The sequence below is a fragment of the Centrocercus urophasianus genome, unplaced genomic scaffold (assembly GCF_019232065.1).
Source record: "Centrocercus urophasianus isolate 14NV4802_14NV808 unplaced genomic scaffold, USGS_Curo_1.0 seq_17, whole genome shotgun sequence".
Classification (NCBI taxonomy): Eukaryota; Metazoa; Chordata; class Aves; order Galliformes; family Phasianidae; genus Centrocercus; species Centrocercus urophasianus.
Genome location: NW_024884722.1, coordinates 26,006,961 through 26,034,686, shown reverse-complemented (window position 1 = coordinate 26,034,686; position 27,726 = coordinate 26,006,961). Strand labels below are relative to the sequence as shown.

Sequence of the window (27,726 nt, the reverse complement as noted above, 5' to 3'; positions counted from 1 at the left end):
AAATTCTGCTCTTGAATGAAGACTTAAGTGAAAGATTTTACAGATTACCACTTGGTGTTGAAGGCCTTCAGTGTTGGCTCTTTATCATGTGGGGATTCTAGAGATGAATCACGTGGGAATGTTAGAAGAATCTTGTTTTGGTTGCTTGGAAGCTATGAGATCACCTGCTGACTGTTATGTATACGTGGCTGATTTTAGTATGTAAACAGGAAACAGTGCGAGGATATTCAGGACACTTATTACAGTAGAAGTCAAGCACGTGTTACATCCACTAATAGGCATGCAGAGAATGGCTAACACTTATGTAACAATATCTATTCCTACTGCATTTTCTGTGTGCTTTTCAATACCAGTTTGTTAGAATTTTCCATACTGCTGTCTTTTTTTTTTTTTTTTTTTTTTTTTTTTTTTGACTGTTTTGAGGAGGATTTGAGAGGTTTCTTTTCAGCGGTGATGGTATCTCCAGGCTTATACCTGTGACAAGAAGTGAGTTGCTTTATGGGGTTTACATACAGGTAATGCCCTTAGAAAAGAGAAATCCTGAGAGAGCTGTGTTAAACTTGTAGTGATGCAGCTTCTTCATGTTACAGGGTCCATGATGACCTGGTAAAAGAGTGTAGCTTTGCTTTGGGAGTTTGGTACAGCGTTCATACCTCCAAAGGGCCTTAAGAGAAGGCTGATACGATGAATATACAGCATGTTCATTGCTGAGAGTGGGACTCGGGGCACTTGCATCTGGGTGCGTTGCTGGCTGGCTGAACAGGCCCAGTAGACTGCAAACTGTATGTAGGCTGAGCTGGAAATTCAAAGTTGATTCATCCTGAAGGAGGTAGCTTATCTAATGTGTATGTGGGTATGGAATTAACTGTTGATTAAGACTTCTCTGATTGTATATTGTTGTCTAGAGCTTTGTAGTAGCAAATAGAATGAGTAACAGGCAACCTAGAAGATACTGTGAGAATTTCTAGTGCTTTCAACTATGGTAATTCTTAAAAGAGTGTATTAAAATTATATTTAATAATGGCATAGAAGGGCAAGTCTTCGTTTTGGACTTGAAAAGAAATTTCCCTGCATAACGAACAGGTTAATTAAAGATAGTAGTACTTTCTTGGCATCTAAGTCTTGTTCTCTCAGAGAGAAAGCTGGCAAGCCCATGCAAATAGGCAATCGATCTTACTGGTGTATCTTGGCCATGAGTAAGATTCCAGTACAGAACATCCTTTATGGGAGATGTTTTTTTCCAATATATATTTATGCTTTGTCTTCTTTCAGTTTCTTGCAATTATTATTATACATAGGAGTATGTTTGCATGAGGACAGAGAGGTTGGGGGGGGGGGGGGGGAGGAAGGAACAAAAGTAGAACTCAACTTGGTGGGAAGTTCAAGAGTTTATCCTTATGCTCCCCTGTCCCATTTTTGTCCAAGCTTGGTTTTTGTAATTACTTGGATACATACTCTTTAAATGTAGATTATTATGGCTTGTGTTGCATATCTGAATGTTGACCAATAGCAAAATGCAATTAAGTTTAGTATAGTGCCTTTCAAAAACACTCAGGATAAAAACGTTTGGCCGAGCTTTTGTTTGTGTGAACACAAAAAGCTAAGGTAGCAGCTGGCTTAGTGTGGGAGTTGGTGCCAGGCTGTAATCCTCAGGGTGGGGGGGTGCCAGTGAGGTGTGACTCAAGGTCTTACTTTCCCTTCAGTTGTAGGTTTTTTTTTCCCTTTAACAGGGTTCTTACAGGCACTCATTACGCTTTATGTTGATCATGAGTATACCACACAGATGTTTAACAGGTACAACTTACTTCAGAGCTTATCTTTTATGCATTACAGCTCCCTTCCCCCACCCTGAGAAGATGAGTCCTTTTCACAGGGCAGACTTGTAAGTACATGAATAACACATAGTTTGAGCAAGTGAGTTATTGCTTTTCCAGTGTGTGCTGATCAAACCCTAGAGATATTTGTTAATGGGTATGACCATATATTTCTTTTTAAGTCCAAAAACTCCAGTACCATTCTTCAGACTAAATTTCATTCTGCTGTTTAGTTTCCACTAGCAAGCTTCCCTTTCAAAAGGAATCTTGCTTAAGCTAAACTATGTAAACAAGACCCTAAACAGTAATTGTAAGTAGTGCTTACTATATACAAGTTTATGCACAGATATTGCAGTATAGTTAAGGCTTTGATAACACACACACACACACACACCTAGAAGTCATCTGTATTACCTCTAGCAGGTATTTCCATGTATTACCTGCTCTTACAAAGCTTGTGTGTGAAGGGAATGGAAGATACTCCTGTTGTAAATTATAGTGGAAGACTGCTATTGGGACGGAACCTGGATGAAGTCAGCAAAGTAAGAAAGTGTGTCAGGTATTCATATTCACTTCCATGACTTTGTGCAGACAGGGTAGATTTGTTTCTTTGTTCTACAACCTGACAAATGCTGTCAAGTGATTGCTCAGGGTGTTGCTGCATATTAGTAATGTAAATGCACACATTAACGAATGTTTGGCTCCCTATCAGTCTATGCCAAGTCTGTCAACCTGTCAGTGGGTGGGCAAATTGCTCTCATCTGTTATCAAACTTGTTAGGGCAAGCATAGCAAATGACATTGTCCCCAGAGTGTCTTAGATTGACTGAGTGTCCTGAACAGCTTGTACTATCAGAGAATACTTGTGGCTTTTGTCTCTGCATTTCAGAGAAACAAAAGAATAAAATTCCAGACACCCTCCAGTGCTTCTGGCAATTCTTTGGCAATGCCAGTAGACTGAGGTTGTAAATATGCTGTTGGTTTAATGGCTTTGTGTTTTGGGAGTGTCTGTGCAAGCTGTACTGAGAGACTTGAGAGACTTCCATAGCATTGTATAAATATGGAATATGTCTAAAAATAGTTATTTGCGTTATATTCAAACCTGAAAACATGAGCATTGTTTACTGGCTGAATGTGTTCTGTGGCCAATATCTCATTAATTGGTCAGATGTGAGTTCTGCTGCTTCCCTTCAGAAATTACTGTTTCTAATAGTTGTGTGTGGTAATGCTATTTAAAGTGTAGGACTGTTGATTATGTGATAATACATGTCGTGTGTTTTAACAGTTATATTGATACACAAATGCATTGTTCTGGGTTTTCGAGGCTTTGCTGGTCCTTTTTGGATTGGTGGTTTTTTTCTAGTTTGTGTTTTGATTTCCATCTCGTAATATGTTTAAGAAAGATCTCTCTTGGAGTGAGCAGAATGTCCGTGGAGGAGGTGGCTGTACTGAAGGAGGAGTGCTGCACTAACTGCTGAGTGCAGCTGGGAAACAGCAAGAGTTAGGTGTATGATTGGCAGAGAAATCACATTGGTAAGCAGGATTACCCCTAGATCTACTGGAGAAATAAAGCAAATGACATCACGTTCGGCTGAAATCTGTTTCCATCTCTGGAAGCTGGCTTTGTTCTTGTCTGCTACATTAGTGCAGTGTGCTAATGTATGCCATGAAGTACAAAGTAGGTTTTAAAAATAACACTCAATCTTTTATGTTTGAAAAGCTTTGGGCTAGTCACTGCAACCTTCAAATGCATTGTATAGTTGCTGTAAAAATAGCAGCGGAAGAATGTGCTTTATAATGTGTGACAGTAGGTACTGCTAACAACTCTGAGGTGTTTGGGGTGTTGGTGTGAACAGGAAATGCTCTGCTGTCAGTGTAGCTTTGTCAGTAGTGTGGATTGTACCCAGCTCCCTTCTGCCATTCTGCAGATCTCTGCCTCTGTCTTCAGTCAGCTGCAGTGAGCAGCCTTACCCTTGGCTCTGCGCTAATCTGTGATTTATAGAGTGAGGGCAAAGCTTAATTTGCTGGAATAAAGATCTGCTAGTTGGGTAAAACAAGCTGTCTTTGTCACATCTGTGTTGTGCTGGGTGCCATTCTGTTTTTCACTGGAGGTGTTCTGTAGCTGAGCTTTGTGATCTTCTTACTGCTACTTCAAGAACAGTTGTTCCCAAAGCAGTGCTCTCAAAAAGAAGTTACGTTATATCAGATGATCTAACAAACTTTTGAGGATGTTACAATTGGAAAAAGTTGCTGTTTGAATTTAAAGCTAAGCTTTTAAAATAACAGCAGTGTTAATTGACGGTGGATTAAATGGAAAACTGCAGACCAAAGGTCTATTCAGTAAAAGATGGAGTCTGTTTCTCTTTTGTATGCTTTGCAGGAAGAAACTTGCATGTACAGTCTGCAAACAGCCATATGAATAGCTTTGGACTATTTTTGACAATTGTGAGGTGCTTCAGTGACCAGTAACCACTGGCATGTAATTATGAAGCCACCTGACAGTTAGCAGTGGTTATGATGTTCACAGACCCCTTTTGTGTCCTTACTGTTCGAAGAAATTTCAGTGCTTATGAAGTCACAGTTACAATTATTGGATTAATGAGGCTTTCCTTTATCGGTGGTGTTCAATGGTTCTAGTCTCAGCCTTAAGGAGCAGGAAAGGTGAGCGCCATCGGAGCTGATGGGTTGCTGAATGGAGTATTCCACAGGGACAAACAAGAGAGAAAGAGCTCTCCTCTGCAGGAGTTGATCCAAATGAAGGGTGTCAGGTCTAGTATTCCTTCTGCTTCCGTATCTCGTGTTGGAGTACACCAAGGATTTTTTGAACCGATGTTGTCAGGATCTTCTCTTAGTCAGAAGGAAAAAAAAAAAACATTTAGGGTGTTTTGACCCAAAATCAAGTGCATCAAACTTCCAACCATATGCCCTGTATATTGGGAAAGCTGTGGCAGTCTTTGCTCTTAGTGTGCTGAAGAAGGTAAAGGCTTCGGGGCCTTTTCCATTTAAAAAACTAACAAACAAACAAACAATCATGAACTGCTACTTTTTGTTTTGTACTCCTAGTATTACCAGTTATTTAAAGCTACAATATTTTTAATAATTTGTAATTTACATATTAGTTCATATTAGTTGATTATTTCCTTTGGTAGATATTGACCATTTGAAGGTAAAATGTACATCACTCGGACGGGCCCTTTAAGATACTATGTGATGCGCGTCTTTCTTTGCATGGCTTTAAGAAGTTTAACTTCTGAGCTTGCTTAGGAGCTGGCTGGGTATCCCTGGGAGGGTGAATTTCTCCCACACATAACCATCCTCAGCAATTGGTAAGCAGTGTTGCAGTGGTGTTGCAGACTTTGCTGTAGCTGCTTTAGGCGGTTGGTAGTAAGGGTGGGCAGGTGCCTGGCTTTGCACAGCGTGATAAGTGGGTGAAAGAGAGTGCAGAGCTCTTTCAAGGAGATGGCAACTCCTGCTGTTCAATTTATCATAAAGAAGAGTTCCTCCAGTTTGTGGGCAGTATTTTTAGTAAAACCACTGTGTAATAACAAACTTCTGTTACAGCAGATCTTTTCTTCTGATCCTGCTCTCACCATGGTTGGATAGCACCCTTTCACTCTGCTCTGCGCTCTGAGGAACTTTAGTAGAAACTGGCCGTCTAAGCAAAACTGAATTAATTCCCACTTGTCTGTATGTCCACATGTTGGTTTTGAAAAGTTCTAGCAAAACAAACTCAAATAGCAGAACTCATTTTGTTACAAGTGCTTTTTTATTCTTACATATTGCAGGACTCCCTTCAAGCAAACTGTAACACCGTTCTTGCTTGTTTTTTTTTTTTTTTTTTTTTTGTTTGTTTCAATCCAGAGAATGTTAATAAGTTAGTTGGATTGCTCTGATGAGGTATTGTTACTGCTTTGTTGTGTATGGTACAACTAATTCTGAAAACTCTTCTTATTTTCTGATAGGCTGGTGTTTGGGATGCTGTATCCTGCATATTACTCGTACAAAGCTGTGAAGACAAAAAATGTGAAGGAATATGTAAGTTACGCTGCTTTTAATTGTTTAATTAATTAGATGCTTCTGCTGAGATAAAACAGAGACATTTTCATTACATAGTGCAATAAATTATATGGAAGTTTGGTTTGATCATATTGGCAGTAGATATAAAACCTGTATGAATGTAGTGGCAGTGCTATGTTTTTTGTTTTGAACGATAAAGCTTAGATTCTGAAACTTTTCATATTGGAATGTATCCAACATACTGTGCTGCCTCAAGAACAGGAGGATTTTAAAATATAAGATTTATGTTAGCTGTATTTCAGTTAAGTACCTGAAATAATGCAATTCTGGACAGAGAGGAGGGAAGGAAGTTTCTGCATTCTGCCAACACCTGTGGGTAAGCTGTGACAGATCTACTTCTTGGTGACCATGTCAGTAGTAGTAGTAGTGGTTTAACTGTTGCATGGAGATCAAGAGGATATTCAACCCGAGAAAAGGGATAGCTCTTCAAAGATGAGGACAAATGTAACCAGGGAGGGAGAAGATCTGATTAAGATGGTGAAGAAGAGCAAAGCAAGCCAACATAACCCAAACTATGATTCTATAGGGAAAGACATTTATGCGGTTCAGAATCCATCTGCTTATGTTTCAAAGTGAACAGTGATAATTATTGTAAAAATGACATGCAGTTGTGAGAAGCTTTGGTCTCTGAATTACTTGCCTATTTTAAGAGACAGCCAAACTTGATTTTTAGCAACTCACTTATTGCACTTCAACTTGGCTCCTTGACTTAGGATAGTCAGTGCTGTTGGCATTTTAATTTGGCAGTTGTAGCTGTGACTTAATGCTGCTGTCTGGGTGTTTAATGGTGCTGCTCTGTACTTTGCTGCAGCATCAGAATGTAGTAGCTGTTGTTCCTCCTTTTGTATGTCTTGCATTTAGCTTGGTTGCATCATCAAGGCTTCAAAGTGGACCTTGTGTTCATACTTCTAATCAGCTTATACACGGAAACCACACCTTATTTGTGCATATAGAGCTAATGCCTACCACAGGTGAGCTTCTAGGAGGAAAAATTGTCAAAAGTATGGGAACTTCCTCTGTACTGTTCTTTCTTTACCTGTCAGGAAGTACATAATGCAAAGAGCATAAATCCAATTTTCCTCCTTGCTCTCTCAAAAGGCATCTATAGTGTTAATAGAGGATGGCTGTTGCCAATTCTAATGCAAGAAATAATCTTAAGAAGTGATTAAATGTATGTTTTCTTTTTTTTTTTTTTAAAAAAAAAAAAAAAAAAAAAAAAAAAAAAAAAAAAAAAAAAAAGAAATACTATGATACTAAGATTCTCACTCAATTGTCCAAGTAGCAGAGACTTTTCTTTTTTGAGATGCCTGTCACACCAGACCTTTAGTAGAGCCTCGAATTGTAATGTTTCCAATTGTTTCAAATTTTATTCAATTTGGTTTTTCAATCAGCTGTGGTCTTTGACCAGTCTCTGCATCTGCAGGTGCATCCACAATGTTCCCCAGACTGAGATGAATAAGAAACATTACATTGTTTCTAAGCCTTCTTTAATTTTTCAGTGCAGCTCTAAGACTTTTTCACAGCTAGGGAATGACAGTGATTCCTCAGTGAGTTACCACAGCATTGCAAGTTGGGGTAAATGTCCTGATAGATCTTGGGAATGATCCGTGTTTCATCTTCCCAGCTGGGTCATTTTCTTCAGAGAGAGTGTAGGTTATCGCAGCGTTCCACATGGCCAGCTCTGCTGCCAGTCATGTTATGGCCCAAGCCCAGCTTCCTTACCAGGGCTATGTCTGGCTCAGGACCATCTGTTTCTGTTTACAGGATTTCAGGAGCTTCATACCAGTGACATTTTGGACATAGCCACTGTTTCTGCCAGGTTTTTGGTTTTGTTTTGTTGTTTTCTTTAATGGTATCTTGACATACTGTGTAGGCCAGGATGCTGCAAAATGTGCACAGATAGTTTCTGAAGAAGTGACGGGTTATTGCTTCTGTTTTTGATAATGTGAGGCATGCGTGGACTTTAGGTTCTAGAAATTAAGATCTTTTCCTTTGAGGAGAATTATTTGTTCTTTTAATTACCCTGGTTTAATGGAATGATTGAAGATCTTTAAGGAGTTTTTTCAGTGTATTGCACCAAAGTGCCTGTAATAATCATCTGAAATATAGTTTAGAAGTCTGAACAACCAGACTTCTCAACTTGGCTTCAAAATTCTGACTTGAAAGGCTGTGTGTGCTTCAGCTGAAGCCAACAAAAATGAGCTTAACACTCAGTAGAAATAAAAGCCTGACAAAATAAATCTGCAGTTGCCCTTTTAACATAAAAAGCAAAACCCAATCAAAGCTTCTGAAGCTTTTATCTTGAAAAGTTGAGCTGGTAATGGTCTGTAGGGCAGCATCAAAATATTGAATATCACCTTTTGTTTTTCCTTGTTTCTGGTATGGAAGCCATTGAATTGCATGGGTTCACTCATCAGGGATATTTTTCGTACCCAGTGCATTAGTTCAGTTGGGATATAATTTGACCTTGAGAATCTTTGCCCTAGCAGCAGCAGGACTCCTGGCAGATGTCATGTCCCCTTCTGCGGAGCGCTCGCTTCTCTTCACAGCATCTGGAGAGAAACTCACCTCCTAATGTCCCTTATTGGATAAATAGATGTTGATTAAATAATGAATAGCCTGGGAAAAATATGTGGGAAAAAGTCAGTACTGAGTGGCATTTTAAACGTGCAAAATTGGAGCAAGGATAGATGTTAACTTTATTTTTATTCAGGTGTTGACTCTGGTTCATGGAAGGGTCACCAGTCTAAATGTCACATGGCCTGTCAGAGATGACTTCAGCTGTTGTGTACGTTTGTCTTAGCTTAGTCAAGCCTGAAATATTTAAATCCTCTGAGAGACTGAAGTGTCATCACATGACTGAGTTTCTTTTGAAACTGAAATGCAGAAAGGTATTTAAGATAAATAGGTCTCATGACAAAGGAAGAAGTCTCAAAGCTTAATGCACAGTTACGGAAAAGGCAGCAGCATAGCGTGAGGTTTTAAGACTTACTGAAGTCCACTTCAAAAAAATGTATAGATCAAATCTGAGCCACATGCTTTGTGGGAAACTATGTATACTGCTGCTTTTGAAAGAGACTTAACATGAATTTAAGACCTGAAATGAATTTACTGCATCTGGTAGCAGCAGTTGCTAATTATTTTTTTTTTAAAGCATAGATGGCACTAGAATGTAAAGAACGTGGGTGTTCAGTTAAGCACTGCTTGTTCAGTTGTTTCTGATTAGCACTGACCTATTTTGGAAATATGTTATGCTTGGCCACTGATGATTTAGAGAAGACATGCATGGAACTACTTCTGTAGTATTTTTTCTGTCTAGAAAAAAAAAGTCTGAACAGATGTTCAAGGAAATTAGAGATGTAATTAACTACTAAAATACAGGTTTGAGGTGTTTTTTTTTTTTAAGAGCATTGTCTGATTCCAAAAGAGTGATGTATAGTGTAAATTGTAAAGCAACAACAAAAAAACAAAACCCGAAACAATCCCACCCCCCCCTCCAAGCCAAACCAACAAAACCTCCACGCGCACAAATACAAATAAACTCTGAAGCATTGAGGTGCATAGATGTTGGCTCTTTTGTTAGCACAGATTTTGTGGTTCTTGGCATGTGAATAGCATCCAAGTTGCATGAAAATGCTTTTGTTCTGCCTTGCTCCAGTGTCAGTATCATAATGTCAAGTACATATGGAGAACCTAAATGCAAAGTATAGCTGAATAAAATATGTTGTGAAGTGAAAGTAAGGGCTACTGACTTACTAACGCTGAAAATTTTGACTGTGCTGGAAACATACATATGAGTGAAATATTCCTTAGTGCTGTACTGGGAGTTGTGCTTCATGCTTACGATAATCTACTGACTCCTTACAGTGTTGTTTTTTTTTTTTTTCCTCATCATTAAAGCTTATTAGACTGGCTTCATGGACTTGATTCTGCCTCTAAGTGAGGTGGTGACCCTGGTGACCCAGGTATTTCATCTAGCTCATGGCTGCCGCCACCAGTTTTTACAAACAAAACCTTCAGGGCCTTTCTATAATTTCAACTGAAGCCAGAAAGAGATGCTGTTGAAATTCTTGCTTTGACAGATTTGAACTGATGGACTGTTAAATGTATCATGTATTCTATGTAAAGGAAAGAAAGATGAAATAAATTCTTACTGATGGTGGTGTTTTAATTTTCAGGTTCGCTGGATGATGTATTGGATTGTATTTGCTCTTTATACAGTTACTGAAACAATAACTGATCTAACAATCTCTTGGTAAGAGCATGCTTTCTACAAACAATGGATGCAATGATATTTGATTCTCACATGCTTTGATTTGTAGTGATGTACCTCTATAAAAGAGGCTGCGCTTGTAGAGAGTATAATTCTCTTTACCCTGCTAGAAGATTTCTGTGTGTGTGTGTGAGGGATTATGTTTCCAAGCTTGTACAGTGCTGCTCAAGGTGGACACTACAAAGCATCTACCTTTGCTGTAGAAGCTGAATAGCAGAATGAAATGCTTGGAAGCGTAGGTTGACTTTTTTGTTTAGGATTTTGAAACGCAAAGCAACTGTGTTACTTGTTTCTGTTTTTTGCATGTGATGATGTGTTAATTTCAGAAAATAAATCAATACGTCTATAAATTGTTTAATTTCTGACTTATTGCATGTGTAGAACATTAAATGCTAACATACAGTTGTTGTTTGGAGATACCTTCTTGATTTAATTAATGCTTGTGTCTTTATTCCTGTTGTTAATTTCATGCAACTTTCAACTTGTCTTTAGGTTTCCACTGTATTATGAGCTGAAAATTGCTTTTGTTATTTGGCTCCTTTCTCCATATACTAGAGGGGCGAGTTTAATGTACAGGAAATTTCTCCACCCTCTTCTTTCTTCTAAAGAAAGGGTAAGGAATAACTTCTCATTTTTAATGCCTAATATGGAAATACTATATGCTGAAATACTAACCATTGCTAAACAAGTCATAAAAGCAGATCAGTGCGTTACTGGCTCATCAAGCAGCATGAACTTGGACTAGGAAAGTGCACATGACTGTCTATGTGCTTGTTTCCATTTAATTTACAGTCTGAGACTTTGTACTGACATGAGTTAGCATAGTGTCTACCTAGCATACCTTTGGTAGTCCAGCTGAGTGGAAGTGATGCAGTCAATTCTGCTGGAAGAGTACGTATGGAAGCAAAAGTACAGTTTTAGCAACAGCTCTTCATGTCATCATTTTTTCTAGCATATCCTACAAACAGGACTTCTCAGAATGAATTATATAGGTGACTTTTCTGGTTCACAAAGTGAAAAGGATACGAAAATAGACTTTCTACTGAATTTTAAGGGGCCAGTCTGGAGGAAAAAAAAAAAAAAAAAAAGTATGCAAACAGAACATAGCTGAAAGAATATTTAGCTTTATCAAAGTATAAAGACCCTAGCTCTGATTAATTCTCTTTTAGTATTGTATTTGGATGTGCAGAAAGAGTAATTTGTGAAGACTACTGCTGCTAAACCTTGCCATGTGGAGCATAAGCAGTCAGTGCAATAGGTCAGGACAGGGTTTGGCCTTTACTAGGCCAAACAGGCAGTTGACATGATTTGAATGATGTCATCTTGGCCTTAGGAAGGTTGAACTGCAGATCTTTGTAACTTCGTAACATAAAGGTATTTTTCCCTAGTCTGCTATCTATTGTGTATTACCTTGAAGCCTTTACCTCCAACCCTCGCCATTTACCACAACTGGAAATAAGTGTCCTGGCTTTACAGTCCTTGATACTTACCTGTGTCAGAGCTCTGGTCTCTGAAGTATTTTGTGAGGTGGCTCTACCTTTCTAAGGAATTAATCTCATCTGAAGCATGTTGTTTACCTTATATAGCATTTGGCTGGCAATTTAAGCTTGCTCCCTGCTAGAGACTTTTGTAGCTGCAAGATTTCTGAGTGGGATAAAAGTCTTCTGTTTTATCTTCTTGTTTGACCAGACTTGATCCTTTTTTAAATGAATGGAAGATTGGTATACAAAGCTAAGAGTAATTGTTCCATTAAATATTTCCTTCAAGACTTCTTCTGTCATCTTTATTTGAAGAAAAATATTACTGTGGGGAAATGGGATTCTCATACGCACAGCCTTTTAATACTGAAATATGCTTTGCTTTAGGAGATTGATGAGTACATTGTCCAAGCCAAAGAAAGAGGCTATGAGACCATGGTGAATTTTGGAAGACAGGGGTTGAATTTGGCAGCAACCGCTGCAGTGACAGCAGCTGTGAAGGTAACCTGCTTACACCGATTGCTTTTGTCCTTGATATACTTGTTGAATGGTATGATGTGATATGCAGGCTTATACATTCCTACATAAAAAGTTTTAACTCTGCAAATGTTTGGAGAGCCTGGAACACAATCCAAGGGCTTCATACTATGCTTGTTTAAGATGACTTCTATTTATTTTTTCAAATGGTGGGGATCCAATTACTGTAATTCAGAAGATACCATGCATTTTTCTATACAGGCTTTTGGCAAACATGACCATTGTTTCTTTTCTGTCTCTGTTGTGCTTTCTTGTTGGTAAACAAACTATTTAAAGGATTTCTGGCTTCTTTCTGCTGTTTTTCTCCAATCAACTTGAGGTAATTGCATATTTGAAGTAAGGCATGAAAGATTACTACCACAGATAAGTTTCTTGACACAATTAACTTGTTTGCAACTAGTTGATTAAATTATTAAATTAATGCACTAAGCATAGGCTTGCATATTGCTGCTTAGCATTGTTTTACTTTATTTAATTTTGGTTAAGTCATGTAGTAAGCAACCTGTGGTTGTTCTGGATCCAAGTTCCAACAAAACTCATGACCTTCAGACAAATTTCAAAGGAAAGGGTCTAGCAAAATAAAATGTAAGCTCTTAAGTAAGCTTCTGAGCAACTTGAAGGGCCACCAAAAGGAAGTAGAACTGACTAGCAAGTTGACTTTTTTGCTATGTGTATCCATTTAAAGAAAAGCACAAAGAAGTGTTGTAAGAAAGATGTATATATCTGAGGTAAATTACAGTTTTGAGGCCATTGGGATTAATTTCCTCTGGGGAATAAATGGAACTGCTGTGTTCATCGTAATGGGACTGAAAACTTGGGAACTGTTAATACATGACAGAAAGTACTATGGTGGTGGTCCTAGGCAGCCACAATTAAGGATGTACAGCTAGCATTTAATTTCCATGCTTCTATGCAAACTTGTTTTCTAAATGAGGCATTTTTTGAGGACTGCATTTTCAAACTGTATCTTGAAAAGGACTGGAAAAACAACCATGCGTACCTTGTTTGTTCCCTTTCTCTTTTTAAGTATGTATGTGGGTGGCAGCTTAAGAAGAACAGTTTTACAGTATGGACACAATGAACCTCACATGCTTAAAGCGTGGTTCAGTTTGACCACTGATTCTTTTTTTGGGACTGGAATTCTTAGTATTGCCATGATGTAGAATGAAATAGAGTACACTTCTAGAATGAACATTTCCAGAATGAAAGTAGGTTGTTTAAAACAAAGCAGATCAACCAAACAAAAACAGTGACAACAAATCTAACTTGGAAATATTCTGCTGGGAAAAAGTTCTAAGAACTGTGCTATTTAAAATGCTAAAAATGCAAATTCTTTGCTGAACAGCAACCGTAACTTAGCATAACAGCAACCATAACTTAGCATAACGGGCACCTGTAATGATGCTTACACTCTGTATTTTCCCCATGTATGTCTGTCTGGCAAAGACTGGATATTTCCTTGTTGTTCCTTATGGTGCTACAGAAATACTATGAAATAAATGACACAAATATCTCCTCCCAGTTTCTTCTGAAGTATGAGTAACTTCTGCCTAAATGTCATCCGTGTTTGGATTTTGTTGCTATTCAGCTGCAACTGGCAGGATGCCTGCTCCATTTGTTAAAACTTATTCAACATGCTCATGACCACTCGTACAGAATTACTTCAGTGCAGATGAGAAGTTTGGGTAAAACAACCACAATACCCAAGACCTAAAATAGATATGATTTAAGCAGCATGAAAGAAGAGACCCTCTGAAAATCTTTATTTTGGCATGTCAAACCTCTGTGCAGTTTGTCATTCCAAAAAGCTGAGCATGATTACTCCATGCAGACAAATGGAGACAGTGCATGTGTTCTTGATTTTGTTCCCTATTTTTGAAGAGTTGACTGCTGCCTCCAGCAGGTGGGAAGATTATCCCTTCAGCATGAGCTGGTGGAGCATGCTATAGGATTTCAGGGATGGAATTCTGCAGTGTATTAGTGGGATCGGTTTTGATGGAAAGGAGATGGACTTTCATCACTTTTTTTTAAGGGAGCAAGCATGCTTATTCTGACACGTTGGATCTCAATGTTGGTTCTCAAATTAGGGGCAGAGAATGTGGGAGGTTAAAGACAAGAGAAGGTCTGAAGGAAGCTGCTTAGTAAAGCATTTAGGTGAATGATGCTAGGATCTCTGCTTTCTCTGACTGTAGTAAGTTTGTTTGGACTTGAGTAAAATTCCTTAGAAACTCTATGGAATGTTTTCAAGAACAAAAGTGGGAAAGAGTGGTTTCTCCAAGGACTGTCAAAGGAGAATGGATTTAATATTAAATGCTTGATTAGCTGTACGAAGGAAGCTGAAGCAGACAGATCAGTCTGCTGAACTGTGACCTAGATTTAAGCCTGCTGAGCTGTAAAGTTAAACTGCAGTTGGCAGGAGTTGTGGCTTACAGTTTAGATTCCTGTACTGATATTTTTAGCTGGTACTTGTTAGCCACTGTCCACATGAAGTTCGTGTCCAGACAACATAAGCTGACTGTAAAGCTGCTATTTCTCGTAAGCAGTTGATAAGGAAGTGTGTTTATTTGATTTACTTGCCCTAACTGTATTTGTTGATGCACTCCAGCTGCAATGCAGAGTGTCAAAAGCTGCTAAATGTCATACATTAGAAAAGTGCATTGTTACTGTCCCGTTAATTTGAGAATAAAACTCTTCGAAAAATCCTTATTTTGGAATACTTCAAGATGAAGAACACTCTAGACTGAATTTTTACAGTTCACTAATTAAAAAAACACCCCCAAAACATTTTGAAGGTATAAAAGAATCAGCAAAAGATGAATTTAATCGTATGGAAGTTTCATATGATTAGGGCAGTTTCAACTCCATTTTATATAGCTTTTATGGAATTGTCTATAACTGAAGTTCCACCAGTAATTACATTTTGGTGCATCTGCTTTTCACATCTTGGAGATGCAATTTTAACTGTACTTTCCAGTTTTTGCCCACATGTATGTTCTGACTTCTTGGGCTACAAGGGAATGCTGGCTTCTTTGTTGCCACCAGCTCGATTGCTATTAAGCTCTGAAGTGTACTTATGTTAACATAAGTCAAACAAATATTGTTTTTTGTTTTTTGGTTTTTTTTTTTTTGTTTTTAAAAAAAGAAATCTGCTGCCTTTTCTGTTTTCTCTTGGCCTTGCTGAAGCTTCCTCTTCTTCCTGCCTAGTGCATGATGCAGGAAGGTATCCTGCAGTCAGTTGTGGCACCCAGCCAGTATCACTATTAGCAGCTCAGCTCACCAGCCTTGCTGCGTTCATCCCTCCTCCCTGCTGCTGCTCCCTGGCACAATGCAGAGGTCATCCACAGGTCAGCAGCCCCTCTGCAGGTTGAGAGGGAACAGAAGTCGTACTCCATCAGCCCGGGTCAGATCTGGGACAGAACAGCTGGGAATGTGGGTGCTGCACACCATGGCTTTGCAGTCACAGGGCTCCAAGCAACTCTAAATGCACCATCTACTGAGAACTTGTCCAGTGAAGCCAAGCAGCTTTGTTCAGAGATGGTTACCACTGATGGGGTGCAAGTCCAATTTAAACAACAAAAAAAAGTCCTGAGGCAGATAATACAGCGTGGTATCTGTTTACAGCGGCTTTTCTGGGTTAAGCGTATAAACTATGAACATACATGCTCAGAGGCAAAACGAGAAGGGAATTTCATATACGAGAGTCAGCTGATGAGATTGTGCATTAATAGCTTGCTAGAATCTGAATAGTCCCAAAAAGCAGTCCATGAAGTAGGTTATCTTTAGCAAAAACTAAATTTAGAAACCTGCTACAAGTTAATGCTTAAGATTGGTTCCTGGTAATGACTGCAGCCTCTAAAAAAGGTTTAATATGTCTTAGGAAATACTGTTGAATAAATAAGCAGACATGTTTTCCAAGTCCTGCTTTTTAAGGCTACACAAATTTTGCAGTTAATCTCTGTTTAACGTTCACTTACATAAAAATTGAAGGTTTCCTGTGCGCTTCTGCCTATGCTGCATGTGTGTCTGTCTCCCATCGTGATGTGATCTAGTTGGCAACTGCTGGGCTGGATGCAGCCCACAGTTTTTCCTCCTTTCCAGCATGAACCCTTGAAATAATGGGACTGACTCTGACACAGAGCCTGGCCCAGAACCAGGCAGGGGTGGCAGCTCCTCTCCTGTCTCCTTGGGAGCAGCAGCACTGAGGGTATGGCTGAGCAGAAGTGCTTGCTGCTGCTGCTGCTGCTGCCAATGCTGCGAGTTTTCGTGCAGGAGGTCTCCCTCCAGCCCTGCTTGCAGCTGGACTGCCCTGTCATCTGTTCTGTGAACAAAGACTTTGCTTTCAAAGCTCCTAATGTGTTAAAAATTCAAATGTCAGTGTTGCTCTCACATTTCTCATAATAGAAGGTATTTAATATTTCTCAGGCAGATATTGTTTTTTAGCTGGAAATAATACAGATCTTCTTAAACCACCTACTTTCTGCAAAAAGCAATTATTTGTTTCTTTTGAGCATGGGTGGTTGAAGAATCTTCCTGAAACTTGAATGCCATATGAGCACTTTAACAAATAGCATAGTACAACAGCACAAGGAGGAAAAAAAAAAAAAGATTAAGTCACCCGAAATCCAAACAAACTAAAAAAAAAAAAAAAACAACAATTCCCCATAAAACCAAAACATGTTCACAGAATAACAATGCACACACCCTTTTCACTTTGCAGTGATATGGAGTAGGTGGTGATCCTCAGTTGGCTGGACTGGCTGGGCTCTTAGGTGACTGGAGATTGCTTCCAGGCAGTAGGAGACTGGTGGGATGGTAGGAAGTACAGAATTGTTTGATGTGTGGCCGTGACTGTGCAGCACAGCAGCAGCCCTGTTCCTGCTGTGATTCAGGCACGTGCTGTTTCTTTTAATTGTCTTTCCACAGTTCTTAATACTTGCTGTACACCTCTGGAGTGAAGCTTCACATCTTGATAAGTGCTGTTGCAATGAAGGACCTGATGTATGAATCCATTGCATCCTCATTCAGTGAGGCCGTGCTTCCCCGGGAGCTCTGGACACATCAACTCTGCTGTTTGCTTTAGGGCACTAAGTTGTTTTAGGGCATATTGTTTGACTTTTTTTTCCCCTTTAAAAATCAAAATGCTTGCGTCCAAATCTGCACTGAAAAACAAGGTTGGATTTTTCCCAGCTGGGATCTAGTCCTGTCTATCTCCCATGAGAAATAATAAATCGGGGCTTGTAATTTGAATTCTTAGCATGTTAATTACTATAATCTTAATTGCATAATCCTATGTACTTTCCAAATGGCTACTGTGTTGTACTGTATCACATGATGAGTGAACTCACTTTGCAACTTTTAAGCAGGTGTGTCTCTTCCTGCATTTTTGCTTAGGGCCAAATCAAGAATTTGTCACTGTCACAGTAGATTCTGTCCAGATTTCAAAGGAGTTGTGCTGAACTTAATGCAGATTCTGCTGAGAACTGTCTGGGTTCATTTCATGTCTGTTTACTGAGGCTGAACATGGGCAGTGGGCACACTGATGAGCTGCTGTGTGTGTTGCAGCAGATTCTGTAAGCTGTTGCTGTGTCAGAAGCAGCAGTCCTGTCTCTTCGTTTCTTGTGTCCTTATAGCTGCCCAGCAGTTCTTGTGCATAGCAGATTTGTGATCCAGTTCACTGTGCAGATACTTTTTGGTGAAAGCACTGGAGTAGTAGAAAGGCATGATTCCTGTTCAAGTGACAGACCTGCTATTTTAGGAAATGAAAATAACTTCAGAACACATAACGTAGATTATACACAGACTCTACAGCACCAGTAGTGAGTTTTAACTTGAAAGCAAGCTGTTGTTGTCAGCTTGAGAATTGTCAGTAGGAAGAGCTAGAAAAGCAAAAGTTCTACTACCATCATGAGAGTCCTTTGTATTGTTCATTTGCAGCGTATGAGTGGTGTTCTAAGAATTTAATCAGTTACATCTGTCTGTGTAGGACACTTAGTTTTACACTTTGCACTAGTGATGAGCTTTTACAAAATGAATATTAGGTTTCAGCTGCATGTTCTCCCCTCCTCTGGAGGGCATGCCAGCTTAAGGAGTATTGCTTCTCTGTCTCTTCGCTTTAAGTAGTTATTTTTAACATGAAACAATCTAGTGTGCTGGCCTACAAACAGTTGTTGGCATGAGAGTGGGAACAAATGGCTGGGGCTATTGGTGCAAGAACTGCTTTTGCTTTATGTTGTTGCTGAGAAGATTGTGCAGAACTGTACCCAGATATTTGCTACTGCTCCATTGAGTATTTCTATTTAACAGCTTGATTTGCAGGACTGAACAATCTTAATCTCTTGTTCAGGATGGGACTCGTCGTGTAGGCTGGTCAACCATCCTCTGAAACTGTGTGGCTTGTTTTTCTTTGCCTTGTATGCCTGAGAACTAAATGGTGTTTTAACATGGTCAAGTAACATGCTTGTCCTTTTAGCTGCTTAGATAAGAAATTCATCATCAATGTTATGGAATCATTTGATATAAGATTAAAGAGCTGCTTGATAATCATTCTTTCCAAAGGAGATCTTTCTGTATCTTCCATGTAAAAGGAAAGATGAAGACAAAAGCGATAAGAGAAGAAATACTAACACTCAGATGTGGTAAACAACTCTCAAATGTAGCCTTAGTTTTAGGGCTGGCATTAAGTCAGTGAAGATACATCAGTAGCAGAACCTGTTAGCCTGTACAGCCAGGCACGACTTTGGTTTGTGATCTCATGTTTCTGTCACCTACAGCTCTGAGATGCTGCTCAGTTACTTAAGTTAATGCTTTAAAATGTATTTTTAACACTTTTTTCCTGCTTTCTTGTGTATGTAAAATTTGTGAGGATAAAATATAAAATAGCAGAAATCTTTATCTTCAACCACACTTTTAAAAATGAAAGGATTAAACCCACTGTTGTGCTACCTAATGCTGCTGGAAAAATGTCATGTTTGAAGTGAATTGAGCATTTCTGATGGATTTTGTTCTTTTAGGCACTTGCCCACACTCAAAAAGCTTTAATTCCCTAAAATAAAGAGAGTAAAATGAGACACTTGTAATGAAGCCAGTAGCTTATCTGCAACTTTTTCCTTTAAGATTAACATACAGTTAAACGGGGTAAAAGAAATGCTTAAAGCAAATGTAGATCTATTGCATGCTTACATTCAGTGAATTTTGTGATATGAGGAAGCATGGGCTTAACCATCTTAAGCCAACTTTAACAGCAAAGGTAAAACCTCTGCTTTGATTTCAAATATACTGTTCTTGTGTTTCAGAGTCAGGGTGCAATAACAGAGAAACTGAGAAGTTTCAGTATGCATGATTTGACTACTATACAAGGAGATGAACCAGTAGGCCAGAGACCCTATCAGACACTGCCTGAAACAAAAAAGAAAACCAGAGCCTCTGCAAATGAATCTGCAGGTAAGCACCTATCTAAAATAAAAGAACTTTCTTTTACAAGGAAAAAGCAATATATAGCAGACAAAAATTGGAAAGAACAGCTGTATATTTACCTTATTCAGAAATTGAAAGAAATTGAAAGAGACTCCTAAGCATTAGAACAGAATTGATGTGAGCAAGATCTATTGCAGCATTAGCGAGTTGTGCCCCCCAGCAGAGATTTTCTCCCAGCTGCTAACAATATACTCACACCATACTCATTTCTCTTCTCTCTGTTAGTTAGCAACAATAGTTATATGCCAGATTAAAGCTTAATTGGAAGTGATTTAGTAATTGATTAAGTGGTGTTTCAACGGTTTCAGTGGTGTGACAATGTACTAAAATTAAACATGAAAATTTATGGAAGCTCGATAAATGGGAAGAGAAAATAAATTGCAGTGAATTCAATAGGACTGCAATGATAGTTCTGGTCAAAATGTAAAATCGTGTGGTGATTGGAATTACAAAGGCATTAAATAGTCAATGTGGTGGTGCACATCAGCATTCTGAAGATGGTGTGCAGTGACTGAAATACTTTTGCGGAGATCCTTTATTATTAATGCACTGTATTCCTGAGTCTATGCTGCTTGATAAAAGACTTCCTAGAGACTGTCCACTATTTTCTTTGACTGGAGAGGCTAGAATGAAAAAAGCTTGACATTTCTCACAAAAGAAACAGCTCTGGTCTATTTTTTAATTTTTTTTTTTTCTTAAGTCTGTCTCTTCACCTCTCCATTCTGAGGAGATGGTGGTTGTGGACAGCAAAGCATTCCAGGAATCACATGGTAGCTCGCAGCATTTCTGAGGAGTGAATGGCCTTAAGCTGAATTGCTAATTGAGCCCAGAAGGTATTCTGTGATAGTCAGTGTAAAGTACTGGCCAGGGAAAAAGCCTGTGAATTCATCAGGAGTTATGTTAGGGATGATGTCACTGCAGCTGTTGTGCAGGGCAGGCTGTTCCTTGGGAACAGGCCATTAGTTATTTCCCTAAAGCAGCTTGAAAATGCTGAAAATTCAGTTTTGCCCACAGGTTATACTGTGTAAATAATCAGATTGTGAGATTCAGTATCACATGTGAAAATGTTTTCTTAGAGCTAGTTTAACTGTTTCTATTTCTGGGCCCAAATATGGTGTGCACCTTTTCAGTTTTCTTTGAAACTTTTTCAGCATTAGGGTTTTATACAAACAAAGAAAAATGCTACGTAGCAGAATGTTATTTTTTTATTATTTGCACTGGGAGTTCCTTTACAAACCAATTAGACCCAGATGTAGAAGTGCCCTGACTATACAATAGCTGAGCTGCCAGTACAGTTTTTGTTAAGAAGGCAAATATAATTTTGATTCATCAGAAGAGGTGTTACAAATAGAGATAGGGAAGCATTCATGCCACTACAAGCATCTCTGGTAAGTAAGTAATAGGTATGATTCAATTTTTCCATGCTTAAGTTATGAAACTCTATCAGAGGCAGTGACAGGTTTGCCTCTATTACAGCAGAAGAAGCAGGGATGCCTTGCTTAGCTATGGGGTTAGGTAAGCTCAATTCTAATTTCAAGAAAAAATGAAACAATTGAAAGAAAATTATCTACTTTGGCTTAAGAAAATATTAATTTAAGATGAAATGTTTATTGGTTATGAATGAAGGCAGGTTTGGACTCTAAAAGATGTCCCTAAGTATTCCAACTTGTAGCTTATGGAATGGCCTTTCTAAAAAGAGACTGTGCCAGGGGACCTGGTGACACTTGGGGTCTTTATGACATGTCAGTGGTGAAGTGCCTGGGCTTTTGGACTCCAAGGATCTTTCCAGCGCATGTTTGTAAGCAGTTTGCTCCCTCTAGTGAAAATGTTTGTTCATAGCCTTGGTCTTAGTTTTGCAGGGTTTGAACAACCCCTTGTAACTAACTACTTGGTAACCCTAACTACTTTGACATTCTGCTCATCTGAAATGAATTTTGGTGTTAAAGGTGCGTAGATAGATGCAAGTATGAAGAAAAGTATTAATCTAGAACTAGTTTTAATTTCTAGAAAATGTGAACTAAACTCTTGGCAATGAATTGGAGAAATGGAGTAAAAAACATAGGGTTTGTTTCTTGGGAGCAAGCAGAAGGAACAAGAATGCTGAGGGAAGAAGCAAAATTATTTCACATTGATAAAGTTTGTGTAGAGTTGAGTGAAGAATGTAGTGCTCTTACTCTCGATGTCTCTCCTGGCATTAAAGACACGTCACTAAAAGCATCATCAAGAAGAACAGTTACACAGTGTTTCCAAAGTGAGAAATAACATGTGGATCAGAATTATTTCCTCATTTTGATGACTGCTTTGAATTTGTCCTGAGTTGAATCTTTTACGTTACTCCCAAATTGCAGTAGCTAAGAATTCTTCTAAGGAAACATGAAACTTCATGTCTTCTGCTCAGAAATGTCAGCAAATCTGTTTGTTTACAGGGAGTCCTCTGCAAATGGAAAAACAATATAAACTTCTAATGGGAGTGGCAATGAGGAGGGAAGAGAAAAGTAAACTTGGGCAGCTGGAAACCTTCTGGCTTGTTCTTTGCTGTGAGATAGTAAAACAAACAGTGAAGGAAGGAGTAACCAAGTAAAATGCAATGTAGATTATGAAATGTATAAAGTGGTTTATCTCTAAGAAGTTTGCCTTTTTTTTTTTTTTTTTTTAATGCTTAATTTTACTTAAGTACACAGCAATTCTGTAGTTTGTAATAAGAATGGTGGATAGTAGATGCTCCATTTAGTGGCGCTCCATTTAGAGGCTTTTAAAGTGGGTGTCTTTCAGCATAATCTGTTGTGAATTATGAGAATATGAAAGGGTTATTCTTGTCCAGCTGCTTGGTCCTGGCATCAGTGTTAGTCAACACATTACTAATGACTCTGGAAAAATATAGGATGTACATGAAATAAAATATAAACTGGAAACAAAAAGATGGATTTTTGTCTATTTTGACGTTAGTGTGTTTTCTTAGAACAGCATTCAAGCAGCAGTACTGCAAAAAGTCTTAAGTACTTCTACATGAGGAATGAGATTTTTGTGGTTCATTGTAGAGAAGAATATGGCAGCTAAGTGATGGTTTGACATTTAATGGACTACTGCATTACATGCCTATGGAACTAAATGGCTTGTTACTTACAGATGGCAGGATGTGCTGCTCCTGGGAGGACGCTAGATATTTTGTTTTTGAAACAGATGGAAGAATGACATCTTTTAAATGAATGAAGGATGTGTGTTAAAGATGAAACTTATGGCTTTCTTAGAAATGTAAAAGTTACAGCTACTTTTTAAGTTTTTATGTAATTGTTTTTTAAAGGTTTTCCACTGGAAAAAAATCCTGGAGATGATAAAACAGATGAAGAGGTAGAAGGAACACATTCAGAGGATGAAATGTTTGCTCAGAGAGGCCTTCGAAGAACTCAGAGTATGAAATCTGTGAAAACTATTAAAGGACGTAAAGAGGCAAGGATAATTTTTATTGAGTATACTTTTAACAGTATAGCCTGGCAGTTTTCATAATGTGGGAACTGAATTATTTTCTTTTTTCTTAAACTTAGAGGGGGTATCAACAATAACTGTTAAATGAACAAAGAACTAATGGGTCATATCCAGGCTTGGAGTTTTGTATTTTGGGATGCTTAATGAAATTATGTTAATTAATGAAATTAACTACATGTAGATGCAGGAATGAGGAGATGAAATTGACTCTATGCTTGTAGTATTAAGGGCTGGTCAATTCCAAATTCCAGAAATGGCTTTCTTTGGATGGGATGTAAATAATGGTGTTGTCACCTGCTTTGGAGTGTCTTCATTGACCATATTTAAGCATCTGCTGTTTAATAGATTGAAGATAATTCAGGTTTTTTAGTTTCCATAAACATACGACCTGCTGTGACTCTTGTAACCCTGAGGAGAAGATTTTGTGTAGGATTCAAAGTGCTTTGTATTTGCAAGTGTTACAAACCTAAAGAATAATGTTTCAGAATAAATTCTTATGGAATATCATAAAATCTTATGGAAAATTCTGGGAAAACAGCTGAGATTTAACCCTCATGCCCAGTTTTGTTGAAGATCCATGTCATTCAGTTGTAGTCAGAGGATCCTTCTGAATCTGTAGAGTGCCTAAAAGACACTTAGAGATATTAGTACATAGGAGTAGTGGAGAGGTTAATATTTCTGCCTGGTGTGATCTTACCTCTTTTAAGTTCTACTTTCTTTTTCCCCCTCAGATACGATACGGATCACTGAAATACAGAGTAAAGAAGAGACCCAATGTGTACTTTTAAGTTTATTGCACAATGCCTGTGAGACAAACTGCTGTATTATAACAACTTGAATTCAATACTTCAAGTGTTAAAGATCTGTGTATGATTCATATAATGAATATATATGAATAGATGTAGTAGGACTTGGTTTTATGAGCCTAAATGATTGGGTAGTGTATTACTCTGCTTTTCTGTAATTGCTTCTTGTTAGACTGAAATCTGGGGAAGCTATAGGATAAATTTCAACGCTTCGTAAATGAGGATTAAATGAGTTACAGGAAACAGCCTGACTTTTCCAGAGGTATTGAGCAGACTGAAATAATTACAAGTCCAAACAAATTAGGAAAAGCTGTAAGTGTTAGGAGCTTGTGAAAGTCAAACCTGTAGTATCCTCTAGTTTACATGAAAAAATAGGTATACTTGAAATATTTTTCTGAACTACAGTTCCTGAAAAGGCCTTCGTGTAATTTAAAAATGTACATTTTAAGGAACAGTGGGTGATAGTGAGGAAGAAAAAGCAAAGATATAGTATATGCTTAAGTTCATCTTTTCACCACGTATTTCCAAGCTTAACAAACTTATATAATAGTAATAGGTGCAAAATGGGGGTACGTTTAGCACTTTACGCAAAACTGTGTAGTTTTGCACACTTACTGAATTACAGCTGCACATGTAATTTTAGTTAATTCTTAGGCAGGTTAGATTTATATAGTAGGCTTTTTATAACTCACATTGATTGCTTAGGTACACTTAGGATGCTGTAGATAATCGCAGCTAACACTTAACAATATTATCAGGTGCCTTTCTGTGTCTTACAGGGCTGTGGTATTATCTGCTTTTTGTTTGTTTCACTCTTTTTTTCTTCCTTCCCCCTTCAACTAGAGAGATGCAACAAGATTTAACTCAGTTTTTGGTTAAAATTGTGGTAAGTGAAACTTGTAACAATTCTGGTGACAGACCTCAGGGATCTGAGCAGCCCATCAACTGCGTAGGATAAGTCATGCTGAAGTGGCAGCATGTATGATAGATCATTCAGGCCCTGGTTTGGTTTTGCTCTGCGTACCTATAAGAATATATATATATTTAGAACATGTACATGTGTATATTTCTCATGGTGTGTAGATTCTAGAACTGGCTATGTAGTTTTTTATTGCTAAAATTATTACTAAAATACTGACTTACAAATAGCTTTTTCTAAAAATCTAGCTTATTGAATCAGCCTTGTCATAACCTAATGTCCAAGATATAACTATCTGCACAGAGATTAATTTTGGAATGCCATACTTGTCAAAGTGACCTCTCGACATCCCCTTCAAAGCTGTTTTCTGTAATTCTGAGAAAGAGGCTGATTTTAGTTTTCTATCTGACTCTTTCTAGTGTGGATATGGGGAGGACAAATCCTCTTTTGTAGACAGTATTTTTTATTATGTGGCATGGGTAGACATAGGATTAATTTTCTTTAAGGGAAAATGATGTGTTATCCCTCCTTGATGCTCAGACTCCGATCCTTAGACTTGCCCCCAGATTTGACAGTAATCTGCAAGTTTACTGCAATGCTTTTAAACACCTGCTGCAGTTTTTCTTCACACTGTTACAGCCATAGCAGTCTCGCTGCTGGTGGACACCTAATAGCCTGTTAATACAGACTGCCTTTTGTCTTCTCTATAGTCTTCTGTAGACTGCTTTGGGCCAGGGTTTGAGTTATGTGGATAAAAATGCAGCTGGTCTGTATTGGCATTGTGTTATTCACTTGATGTTATTGTACTTTATAAGCCAAGTGCAAAGCCTTGGACAGATGTAACAATATTGTTGGCACAGTGCTTTTAGCATCCTCCAAGGAAGTTAAATGCCTTTAGCAAGAAGCTGCAACATTCCATACATCATCAAAAGGCCAAAGCTTTTTTTTTCCTCCACTTTTCTCAAGAATGTTGTTTCAAATAAGAAATGATTAGCAAGGTAGCATCCTGGGGTGGGGCTCATAGCTCATGTCCCATAAGTGCAGTTCTCATCTACTTCCTTGAATGTAGAAATCACCTAAGAAGGGAAGGGCTGCTTATGTATTAAGGTGTGTAAGGTGTTAGGAGAAACAGAGGCTTTTGTATTTGCATCTCACCTCTCCTTGAACATTAGGATAACCTGGGCATTGAGTAGAATGTACAAATCTTATTCTCCAGTTGAGCACTTGCTGCCACATCTTGCACTAGCTCCTAATTTTGATTGGTAAGCAACAAAATTGCCATTGTTTTACTGATTAGAATCCTGTGTGAAAGAGCTGGGAAAGCCCTTCTGTCAGAATTCTAGTTCCTGTTACAGTTTCATGTAGTCCTGTTTCTGGGCTTATATTCTTTTCCTGGTTCCAAGGATAGAGGTTGTTTGAGTAGAAGGTTAGGCCTTAGCATGCTGGTGGTAATAAGTTGCATTATGCATTGTTACGTATTTAGGGTTGTAACCTCTTGACAAATGCAGCTCGCCATTAGGTAGTGACAGGCTGCACAAACCCTCCTGCTCCTGAAATACACATGGGACTAGCAAAGCCAGCAGTATTATTCATGTTAATTACTGTTTCCATATAAATATATTTATGTTCTCTCAGGCATCATCTTAAGTGACAAAACATCAGTGATTTCCTAGCTGTTCTTTTGGTCTAATGCCCTACTGTAAAGCATTGGGTTCCGCCTCCCCCAGCAGCTTGATTCTTCTCTTTGCATTCATCCTGGAACCACTTCCTGATATCTTCAAGTTGTTTTTCCTTCCTGTTTGTTGTCAGCTGATCTTTCACAGGGCTCAATGGCCTGATTAGCTTTCATCCAGATGATGCATATTTCTTGTTGAATTTAGTTGAGTTTGGTTTAGGAGTATCTTAAACTTTGTGGATTTTCAACCTTTTTTGTTTTGTTTTGCCTTGGTAGCTGCAGATGTCATCTGCTGAGATCTAGCCAGTAAAATTCTGGGAAGAAAGTTAAACATTTTTTCATTTTTGAATTGAAACTGTGTAATTGTTATGAACAAAATCTTTCCTGAGAATTGACTGACTGCTACCAACAGAACTGCTAAAACAGGTGAAGAAAAGGTTACGTAGAGGTCAAAGGTAGTTTAAAACAGAATGTGTATTTCCTGCTCAATTATGTATTCTGGAAATGCTCCAAAACTTTGTATCTGAACTGACTCAGACCTTTCAGCAAGAGCGTGCTGTACATATTCAAATACACCGTTTGAGACAAGGATTTACCTGATGGCCTCAGTTGCAAATACACTGTCTGGACTGTGATTACAAGGTAATTGCCAATATTTGCTAATGAATGCTAATTGCTTAGCTGTGTCAGAGTAACTGAATGCTATCCAACGTACTTTTTGCAGGCTATAATGAATTTTAAAATGAATACAAGATAATCTGGTTAAGCAGAGTGGTGGAGTAAGGGCTAAATGCATTGAACACGCTGTTGATAACTAAAAAAAGTGTTTTATTTTGGTGTTACTTTTATTAATGGGAAGTTGGTATTTTAAAGTATTTTTGTACAAAAATGTATGTGCACAAAGGCAATACTTTGATATTTTTCAAGAACTCATATTTTTAAATGCTACGGACCAGAGACTGTCAGACATTGAAACTGAAGTTAGTAGCTTTAAAAATGCAATGTAAGCTTTACTTTTTATATTGTAATAATAACTTTGCTGTCAATTTGTTTACATGTTTGTAGTAGGGAATGTTTCATTATGCATTGACTTACCTTGATGCTACCTTGAATAAACGCTGCTTTGAGCAGGATGCAGTGGCTATTTTATTGCCTACATGTGATGTAATGTGGGTAGACACATGTAAACCAT

At 38.2% G+C, this 27,726-nt stretch overlaps 1 protein-coding gene across 1 annotated transcript in view; it reads left to right on the top strand.

The window, feature by feature from the left end:
* Nucleotides 1-27,667, top strand: part of REEP3 (receptor accessory protein 3) — a 37,506-nt gene extending 9,839 nt beyond the window's left edge. The window contains exons 2-8 of the mRNA XM_042818808.1: nt 5,776-5,848; nt 10,069-10,145; nt 10,656-10,776; nt 12,029-12,142; nt 19,471-19,618; nt 22,953-23,098; nt 23,866-27,667. Of these exons, the coding sequence (XP_042674742.1) occupies nt 5,776-5,848; nt 10,069-10,145; nt 10,656-10,776; nt 12,029-12,142; nt 19,471-19,618; nt 22,953-23,098; nt 23,866-23,922 (736 nt within the window). The 3' untranslated portion in view covers nt 23,923-27,667. The remainder of the gene's footprint in view (nt 1-5,775; nt 5,849-10,068; nt 10,146-10,655; nt 10,777-12,028; nt 12,143-19,470; nt 19,619-22,952; nt 23,099-23,865) is intronic.
* The last annotated feature ends 59 nt before the right edge of the window (nt 27,668-27,726 follow it).